At 35.6% G+C, this 10,265-nt stretch overlaps 1 protein-coding gene across 1 annotated transcript in view; it reads right to left on the bottom strand.

Moving 5' to 3' along the window:
- The window catches only part of LOC134840215 (uncharacterized), a 43,281-nt gene that overhangs the window by 8,466 nt on the left and 24,550 nt on the right, over nucleotides 1–10,265 (bottom strand). Inside the window, exons 5-7 of the mRNA XM_063855942.1 lie at nucleotides 8,498–9,172; nucleotides 1,196–1,404; nucleotides 514–779 (exon numbers count right to left, since the gene is read on the bottom strand). Of these exons, the coding sequence (XP_063712012.1) occupies nucleotides 514–779; nucleotides 1,196–1,404; nucleotides 8,498–9,172 (1,150 nt within the window). The remainder of the gene's footprint in view (nucleotides 1–513; nucleotides 780–1,195; nucleotides 1,405–8,497; nucleotides 9,173–10,265) is intronic.

Raw genomic sequence — 10,265 nt, 5'->3', positions numbered from 1 at the left:
TATTTGTCTAAGAAGTTTAGCTTTGGAAGCAAAAATTGACAGATATAGTGGAACCAGATCCAAACTATATATTATTATTGGTTATAATTTAGATATTTTATCCCTATAAAATATTAAAGACTAACCAATCACACTCCATCAAACTAACAACCCACTTATTTGTAAGTGCTGAAATTACTTGTTATTTCAGCACCAGAGCAATTTGAATTTAACTTACAACTTAGTTGCTTTCTCCAAGAGACCGACTCGTAACAAAACCAGTATACTCTAGATCTATTGAGACTAGGAGATATAAGAGTAAGATTAAGATCGGTATTAGACTAAGAAGTTGCACGAATCTATCCGGCCGAAAATAAGATAGCGTGACGAGCAGACGGTGTACCCTATCTGAAATTACTCTATGAGTTAAACTCCCATCTAAACTCAATAGATAGGCAATTTTTCTCTTTAATTGACTCTGTCTGTTCTTTTTTTTGCAACAACTCTCTACATCTAAGACTCTGCTAATCGTACTTTCAGTGATGTTGGCACCAGTAGCTTTGCACGTGGTTTCCGGCTCATTCGGTGTCGTCTCCTCAATAGACGCCGAAGTACCCGCCGAGTCAGTGTTGCTCTGGGACGCCCCAGATTGTGAACAGCTGCGGGTGGTGGTCTTTACCAGAGGGGCACCGGAGTGGGAGGAGCCACGGGACATTTTGTAGACTCCAGCGGGAGGGCAGCAGTCGACGTAGCCAGTGTTAGCCCACGTCTCTACCCGGTCGTATGTGTCTTCTGTCTCCCTAAACCCGTCCAAATTTTCAAGAACAAATTTTGGATCTGTTTAACAATTACCCCTTCCCCTTTCAAGAAAGGCGGGAGAAGGAGGGGCAATCGTTAAGTAGGCTAAGTAAGTCGAATTTTCGACCAATCAGAATGCAGCAAAATTCGAGTTTCAATATAAAACTATAGTGCTAAATGACTGTACTTTTATGGGAGGGCGATTGTTAGGTAGATCGCAAACTTTTTTGATAGTTGTTCTCGTTATAAACTGACTCTTGCCTATTACTAACTTGAAACTCAGATTGCAATTAAACTCAGTTATAAAAAATGTAATTTTTAATTGAGGTTTCTGCGAATTACATAGATAGGATCTTTGAAAAACTATCAAGCCTTTCTCAATATAGTCGGTTTCTTCGAAATGTAGGACTGCACTAACCCGGACATTTCGGAGGAGCTCTGTTCGCCGAAAGGGACTCGCATTGCTCGTCTGCTGGTGCCGAGAGCTCCGCCACTCATTCGCATCTCGTAAAACAGACTTTCATCTCGTCTCCGCTGGCGTCTTCGGCCTTCGTTGCGCATCTGTTCCGACTGCAAAACCGAGTACTTAAACGAACCGGTCGAAGATGTCTTGGACGACTGTCGCACCTAGCAGAAAAAAACAGACTCGTAATTTAGTAGTTTTTGTTAAGTTTAAAAAAAAATGCAAAGTTCCATCGTTCAGAAAGCTTTCTTACTTAATTGGCTCGACCTAAAAAGTTCTAAGAAGGAAATTTGTTTTGCGGATTCATATTGTATTTATATTTATAAAATGTGTACAAAAAAAGGTTTCAGTTGAAAAAAAAAAAATCATTTCTATTTTAGGAACTACTTACGAAACTGTTTTTTAGAGCATTTTTTTGAGACGTTTTTCTATCTCTGAACAAAATTCCACCTTTTGTTTTATTGAAGCTCATCTAAAATTTGAAGCTCATAAAAAATCAACTCCTAGCTTTTTGTCACACTTCAGAAGTGTTTGACTAGAATTTTCCCCATTTGTCGCATTGTTCAATATTCATATCTTCTTAATATGGAGTTCCTTAATTAGCATTTCCCTAACACTGTGGTTCAGTAGCAGATTTAGGGAGGGGGAACGCTTTCACCTCAGAGATTTGACTCCCTAATAACCCAAATGTTCCCCTCTTTGCAACTATTTGACAAAATTCTTTTTTAGCTGACGATCTTAAAATTTTTCGAAAGGCGTCTTTGGCACCAATATATACTATTTATGAGAAGGAGCAAGTGCCAAAAAAGCTAATTTTTAGTTTAAAAAAATTGGTCAGAGGTTGTTTTTTAGAACGATTTGGTAGAAATCTGCCACCCCCTCTCCCAAACCGCAACGAGCTGCTAAAAAAAGACAGTAGCAGGTTTTTATGAGAGCGAGGAGACAGAATTTCCTCTCAGAATAACCGCAAAATAGTGTTTTTATAGTTTTCATAACATTTTTAGTGAAAAATATGATGCAGAAAAAGAGAAGGTATATGGTGCTTATTTTTTTCCAAATTACAGTTTTGATAATGTTTTTGAAGAGCGCGGAGGGTCAATTTGCTTGCCTAAAAAATGTTCCAAAAAGGTCCGGAAAATTGCCCTCCTTCCCCAAAATTAAGTCTCAACTATATACCTACCTCTATGAACGTAATATTTGGATTGAGTTGCATGTCTCAGCTTAATTTGGAGTTATTTTTGAGGGGAATTTTTCGCTAAATGATCACTTCACTCAAAAAACTATCCAAAATTAGCTTAGATTGAAGTTAACATAGATTGAAAACTGAAAGTTTCATGATTCACATTGGAAAAAGAAACGACAGACCGTTTTTCCTTATTTTTTACCCGCTCTTTGTTCATACTTTTTATCAAAAATTTAGATTTTTATCAAGCAATTTTAAAATGTAATGGTTTCCAGAAAAAAATTGAATCCCACAATGAAAACAAAATTTCCGTTATAAGATACTTGTTTCCATTTATGCTAATAAAGCACCAGCAATTAGGGTTCATTTGTATAATAAAAAGAATGAAACACAAAATTTGAAAGGGAAAAAGATATTTTTCTATAAAAAATCAGGGAAAAATGAATAAACGTTTTTGATACGTTAAACTACTAAGTTTAGTCTATCATTAGGCACTTGAACCCAAATTCAATAAAAAACTTTTCAAAAGCTATTTTTCCAACCTTAGAAAAACTTTGACTAAATCTGGGCTATTTGTTCTGACTATAAACAAAAAGTGAGCTCATACTCTACAACTATAGTTACAATTACAACACGACTACTCTTATCACAGCAAAAAAAAAATTGAATTCTAACCAGTAGTGATTGCTGAAAAAAAACAGATTCAAAATTCAGTGAAAAAAAATGAACATTTTCAAAGACTATTTTTTGGAAAACTATCTCGCCATACATTTTGTAATGTCCAAGGTGATAAGATTCGCCTGAATCAAAATATTGATTATATAACAAATACCAAACATCATATCAATTTGAAACGATTTCTAAGACGGGTTAAGTAGTTTTCTTAAGCGTTAATAGCACAAGAATTTGCCCGTTAATTTTCCAAAACTGGGTATTTTAGCCATCTTTGCAACACCATAAGTTTACAAAAAATATTCACAAAAGAAAAAGTTTTGAGACCAGGACAACCTTACATTTACATGACATGAAAGAAAATCTCGTCAAATTTTCCTAGTTAAAAAGCCGAAATTTGTCGGTAGAAAAGAACCACTCTGAGCACAAAAAGTCCGTAAGTTTCGTCGAAACTCGGATTAATTACACTCATGCTATTATAAACCTCACTCCCCGTGCTTTTTCAAACGAATTTCCTAGCTTCCTCATGTAAGGAGCTTCCGAATGTTTCTTATCTCTCTGAACTAAACTCAAAGCTTGTATTTAGAGCAAGTTTTTTCTGTTTTTAATTTTTTTGTGATTAAAAATGTTTTTGACGTCAACAGTTACGTTGGTACCCTTTTGGGAAATGCAAAAAAAATGTTCATTATAGCCATTAGGCTGAGCTACTTTGTGAGAGCTTTGTCTCCTTTTCCTCCTAATCCATAGTTCGCAGCGCATAAGTGGCAAATTATAGACCCAAGTTCATATAAATTTCTGTAAGATCAATTAGTTAACTAATATATCACTAATAACAAATAAAAATAAACTGTATTTTTCGGATTCTGATAAATTCAGCGAGAAAAGCAACGGCAAACTAAATTATCAAACATGATTAAAATAATTTACAAAAAACTGACCAACAGCATCTTAACGTCTTCCCAAAAAAGTTCGACTTAAGCTGATGATTTAAATTGATTTTTGAAATTATTGCCCCACAAGCTATTTAAAGTAAGCAATGATATATTAACAATTTTGTAACATAATCATCATAACAACATACATGCCTGAGTTCAATTTGGAAAGATATCTGAGCAGTAATAAATCGCCGCTCACGAGTTATTAGGACAAAGTAAATTGCCCGTTAATTATCATATTTCAAACCCGTATAACTTTGCAAGTACTGATTACCGCTAAGAAAAAATTTATTAGAAATTTGAGCTCAAGGAATTAGTAGTTTTCAAATGATATCAAACAAAATCTTATCAAAAGTAGCTAGTTAAAAAATCGATGATAGCTTGGATAAAAAAAACACCCCAAGCTTAATTATTACGTCACTTTTTTCGAAAAAATGTCAGAAAAAAAAACTTTTTTTTCATCAGTCGGTATTGTCTAAAAGATATGATTTGTTTCTGAATGCCACTTACTAAAACTAAAATCTGATTCGTGAACTCTGCGCCAATCGGACTTATTTTTCAGATATGCGAATGCGAATTCTACTAAAATAGTTCAAAGGAAACAGACAGCTAGCATATCAGGACAAGCCCCGGAAAATTTCATCTGTTCTTTAACGAGTCACGGATAAATTTTGGTAAATGCAATTGATAATTAACAATGAAATGTTCGCTGATAAGGCCAAATACAATGTGTTAAAGTTTGATTTGACATGCCAAATCATTTTGCCTCAATTCAGTTTGGAACAATTTTGTATTACGGGTAAAACTCGCCGCGGATAAGTGTTTTGCGATACAGTTTCAGCAACTATATTATAAACGAGCAGTTTGGTGAGACCCGTGTCGGAGCGACCGTAGTTTCAGGCTGGTGCAGTCATGTTTGCGCTCATACTGGGTATGAGAAGATCTAGGGATCGATCCGTCTACTCAGCAAGTATTCTATTGAAAATTGGTCTGAAATAAAAAAAACACCCAAAGCATATTTTAGTTCTCAATTTCTTTGAAAGTCGGAACAAAAACGCAATAATGAGATGTTCTGGATTCCGCTGCTAAAATTTCTAGTACACGACTACATTCTTGCTCAGTAAAGTTGTTTTTCGAGTCGTTTTCAGGTGTCTTACTTGAACTAATTTAGCGCCTTCATTTAAATTTGTTACATTTAAGCTTAAGATATAATTTTCATCTTCCTTTTTTTATAAAGATTGAGCTGATTGTAAAAATATAAATAAATTTATGGCTTCCCGAAAAAGGATGCGCTAGACTGAATTAGCAATACAGCCTCCCACTTTGCGGCCTCAAGTTAATTGGTAACTTGCCGTTAAATGTGTTCAATTATAATTCCACTTTTGTTAATTCCCTCCTTTTTTATTTAACTTTTACTTCATTTCACTACTGTAAAAATAATGACGCTCGAAGCCTGATTTAAGTTTCTAAAAGTCTTATATTTCTAATCGAACAAAAAACAACTTCCCGAGAATTATTTTCCCGAGGCATATTGACTAAATTTCTTTCATAGTAGCCATAAAGCATAGTCAAGAAAATTGTTTTCAGGTGATACAATAATTGCCCTCTATTTTGTTCAAATGTGAGTTCCGTTTTGATATCGACGGGTTATAAAAAGAACTCAATTTTTCCAATTTCAAGCTTAACTGCAAGCTATACTATGATGTGAGCACCTAAGAAAATTTATATACGAAACGACTTATAGCAAAACCCTGAATATCCTTTATTCGGATTCGAAAGTTTTTAGTTATATATTTTTTGATTAACTATAAACTGCCAATATTTGAACTGCCAATCCTGTACTGACGCGAAACGGATTGCAATCAATTTTATAAAGATAATGTAGCAAACAACTGAAAAAGTCTATTTGAATCGATTTCAAATCGATTTAGTTTGTACAAAAACAAAGCTTGGAAAATCAATTTCAGTCAAATTCAAATCGATTTAAATACTAATTTTTCAACTTTTTTGGCTTCAGTTTCTTACGGATTTTAAAAACAATAAAATCAATTTAAGTCGGTTTATATCAATTTTAACGATTTTGTATGATCGTTTTTATACAGTAGCAGAGGAATCCACAACATAGAAGCTTGTTTGTTCCGACATTCAAAGAAAATGAGGAAAATTTATGCTTCGGGTATTTTTTGAATTCATACCAATTTACTATTGGAAATTTGCTGAGTAGGCGGATCGATCCCTGAATCTTCGCGTGCGCACACTACAGTTACCTGTAACTAAAGTTGCTCCTACAGGCGTCTTACTAAACTGTTTGTTTTTACAAATAGTTCCTGAAAGTGTAACGTGAATTACTTATGCGCGGCGAGTTTTCCCCGCGCAATAAAATTGTTCCAATTTGATTTGAGGCAGATGAGTGGGCGTATTCAATCAATTTATGAACCAAACGTTCGCACCTTGTATTTGACATTATCAGCTAAAAACTCAACGTTGCTTGTATTTTTCATTCATCAAAAAATATCCGAGACTCCTTAAAGGACAGACGGATCCTTCAGTGCCTTGTCTTGATTGCCCGCTGTCCTGTTTCTGTTGATACTCTTTTTAGTAGAACGCGCCCGCATTCCATATCTGAAAAATAAGTTGACTGGCGCACAGTTCACTAATCAGATTTTTTTAAAATTATGTGGCATTTAAAAACAAATCTTTTCTTTTAGACACTTTATTTTTTCTTGATACTTTTTTGCTCATGCGTTCGAAAAAAGTGACAGATTATTTGTATTTGAGGTGTTTTTTTTTAATCCAGACAAATGTCAACTTTTTAACTAGTTGTTGGTGACAAAACTTTTTTATACTATCAAAAGCTACTGATTCCTGAGCTAAAACTTAATAAATAATTATTATACTGGTAATCATTTTTTGCAAAGCTATACGGATTTGAAATATGCCAAAAATATTGGGCCAATTTGATAATTAACGAGCAATGTAGTTTGTCCTAGCAACTTGTATGCGGCAATTTAGTACTGCTCAGTTATCCTTGCAAATTGAACTGAGGTATGCTTGTTGTTATGATTAACACGTTACTATGTCTTAAATATATCATTGCTTCCCTCAAATAGCTTGTGGGGTCATAGCTTCAAATGAAATCATCAGTTTATGTCGAACTCTTTTCTAAAGATTTAAAGTGGCAGTCGGAACAATCACGGCGTCGTCGTTCTGATACGAGCAGTCTTGTTGTTCCGACCATTTGGAAAATAAGGAGGAACTCCACGTAAAATAGGGAACAACAAATAATTTTGCTTATGCTTCAAGTGATCTATCACATTAAAGTCCTTTCAGTCGTGAATTGATCTTCCAAAAATTTCCAAAAAATTGTCCTAGTATTGAGAAAAACTGTTTTATATTCTCGGCATTGATTGTTGATCTAATTTTGAAATATTATAGTGCGTGTACAGGCTTAAAATAGCTTATTTTTGCCTACTTTAGGCCGTGAAATTTTAGTTTTACTTGAGTAAAGTTGTTTTTGGAGTTTTTTAAGCAGCATTTGGAAATTAAATTGAAGTGCTTGAGTCAATGAAGTGCTTGGGTCAGTTCTTTTAGTTTAAAAAAATTTTAAAGAAAACTGATAATTTTATTTGCTTCTTGTTGCCTCACTCGTAACCTTTATTTGAATCAAAATTATACAGTTTTTTTAATAGTTAAATATTGGGATTAGTTAACTTATCGATCTTACGCAATTTATCGATCTCAGCGACTTGGCTATAATGACCATATTTTTGAAAAAGAGAGCCAATATCTACAAGAAGGAATCAACTGTTCACATCACAAGCATTTTTAATCACCAAAAAATAACTAAAAAATCTTTACCTCTAGAGTAATCGTAGCTCGTTTGTTAGATCAGAGCGGAAAAACTTGTTCTAAATATATGCTTCGTAATTAGTCTTCTACAAAGAAGTTCTGAAACATTGACCATAAGAAATTTACAGAAATTTTAGACGTGACAAAAAATCTGTTATCGTGATAAGAAACATTCTGAGCTTTATGTGAGAAAGCTGTGGAACTCATTTGAATAATCCGTGGGGGTGGAGTTTGCGCTAGCATGTGTGTGTAATTGTTTCGACTCTTTTTCTCTTTTTCTTTCTATAATACTCCCCCCCCCCCCCTAAACTAAAAAAAATTGAAGTTTTAGTTTTAGAAAAAATTGAAGTTAGAAAAAAATCATATTTTAGAAATTAAAAAATTTCATCTTAAAATGCATCTTAGCAAAAAATGGAAGCCGAAATTTTGGGGAGTGATTATTTGTAATTTTCAGGGTCTTAAACGATCTATACCTTCTGCAACCTAGTCAGTACTGACGAACAATTTTTCTCCACGCAGATATTTTTTAATAAAAAATATAAAGGCGAGTATATAACACTTGTGATATATCGCTTGCTAGTGAAACAAACTACATGTCTCTTAAGACTTGTGACTTACCATTTCGTTTCCGTAGCCCGAGTCGTCGTCTCGGCTGTCGCGACTCCCTTCGCGACTCGATGCAACAGTGGCACCCGAAAAGCATCCTCGGTTGCGACCTCTTCCCACACGGCGATATGTGTAACTGTAGTTGGGTACTTGACCTTGGTTTTGACCTTGGCCGTCTAAAGTTTGACTTTGAGTTTGACTCTGATGCGAGGAGGATAAAGCTTGTTTCATCAGGCTCGACGGTTGGTGAACTTGTTGGGGTCCCGTCACTGAGTTGAACTTCGTGTGTCGGAACTGAAGTTGGCGACTATGTTGGTGGTTTCTACTTTGCTCCTCCGGTGAAGGCATTTTGTCCATGGAAGCCTGTCGTGAACCTCCCGCGCCTTCAAAGGACATTGAGTGGTCACTGTCCATAGTTCCGACCGAGAAGAAATTGGCAGTGCCTCGTTCTGGGAACCGATTTGGAAACGGGTACTGCGACTGATGGCATAGATTAGTAAACTCAGGGCCCATGTGGTCGAATGAAAAGCGGGGAAAAATGAGGCCGAATGTGGTAATTGTGCCCCCCATAAAGCAGGCAGCGTGTTCTTGGGGGGTCTGAATCACTTCGTACTCTTCAGGCAGGGACCATTCAATCTTGATGTCGGACAGAACTGGACTCATTGCTATCTTCAGGAGCTGCATAACCTGAAACTCCCACAATAACAGTTTCAAACTTGTCAAATAAACTTTCAGGTAGATGATTTTTGCAATTATTAAATTTTGTTTTTCTTTCATAAGTTTTTCCCAGAAGTCCTCAAAAGCTTTTTGAAGACCTGCTTTTGGTATAAAACTCACACCTTGTGAGCACCTCGGGAACCAGTTGGCGAGCGCAAAAAATTGTCCTTTTTTCGTCAAAATTTAGACTAAGATTCTATGTCATTTTATCGCAGCTTTTCAATATTTCAGGTACAGCTGATATTTAATCAAACGAAAGATTGATTTTAGTGATATCTGAGTTTTTGAAAGGCTAGTATTGAATTAAATAGTGTAAAAAGAGCAGATTGCAACAGTTTATTTGTGTTTTGAGGGACAGTTGATGGAATGTATGCATGAATTATTGAGTTTTTTTTTCGGTCGACTCGCGATTCAACTTTTTAATACACGAACTTCGAGTTCGAACCGGGCTTCGGCTTTTTAAGGGCCTCATTTTTAGGACCAGCAACCGGGCTGGGCCGGGCCCAGGCCTGACTTTCAAAAGAGTTCACACCTTCCACGCTTCTGTTAACAACTTTCAAGCTTCAAGAACTTCTCTTTTGTTCCGGAGTCAGACACAGCTGAGCAGCGATTCAAGAATTCAGCCAAATTGAACTGCTAGGATCGGCTGCAGCCAATGGTCTTATTAAATTTTTTTAAATTCACATTTGAATTTCAATTAACTTTTTGTTTGGAAATTCCTGTTTTCATCAAAAACAGGCCCGGGCCTCAAATCCGGGCCCGGTTCCAACTCTGGTTTTGACCAAAAAATTTGGTTTCTTCTGCGCAAGCTCGCTCCTCAAATTTAGTGTAGAGAGGCGCTGTAGGGGCGCCTTCAGAACAAATTTAGGTTCGGATAGCCAGAAATGTATATCTTAAAATAGTAAATAGAAAATAGATATCTTAACCCTCCCCCCTCCTTAATTCGCTACTGCGTCAGAGGGTAAAATAAACGTTGTAGTGAACAAAGTTGGTTGTTTAAAATTGTCCAAGGGTTTATATGGTAGTTTTTGTTAGGAAAAAATCACCTTATTCGTTGAACTCG

The sequence above is a fragment of the Symsagittifera roscoffensis genome, chromosome 1 (genome assembly GCF_963678635.1).
Source record: "Symsagittifera roscoffensis chromosome 1, txSymRosc1.1, whole genome shotgun sequence".
NCBI lineage: Eukaryota > Metazoa > Xenacoelomorpha > Acoela > Convolutidae > Symsagittifera > Symsagittifera roscoffensis.
Note: the sequence above shows the minus strand (reverse complement) of the source record. Positions and strands in the feature narration are given on the sequence as shown.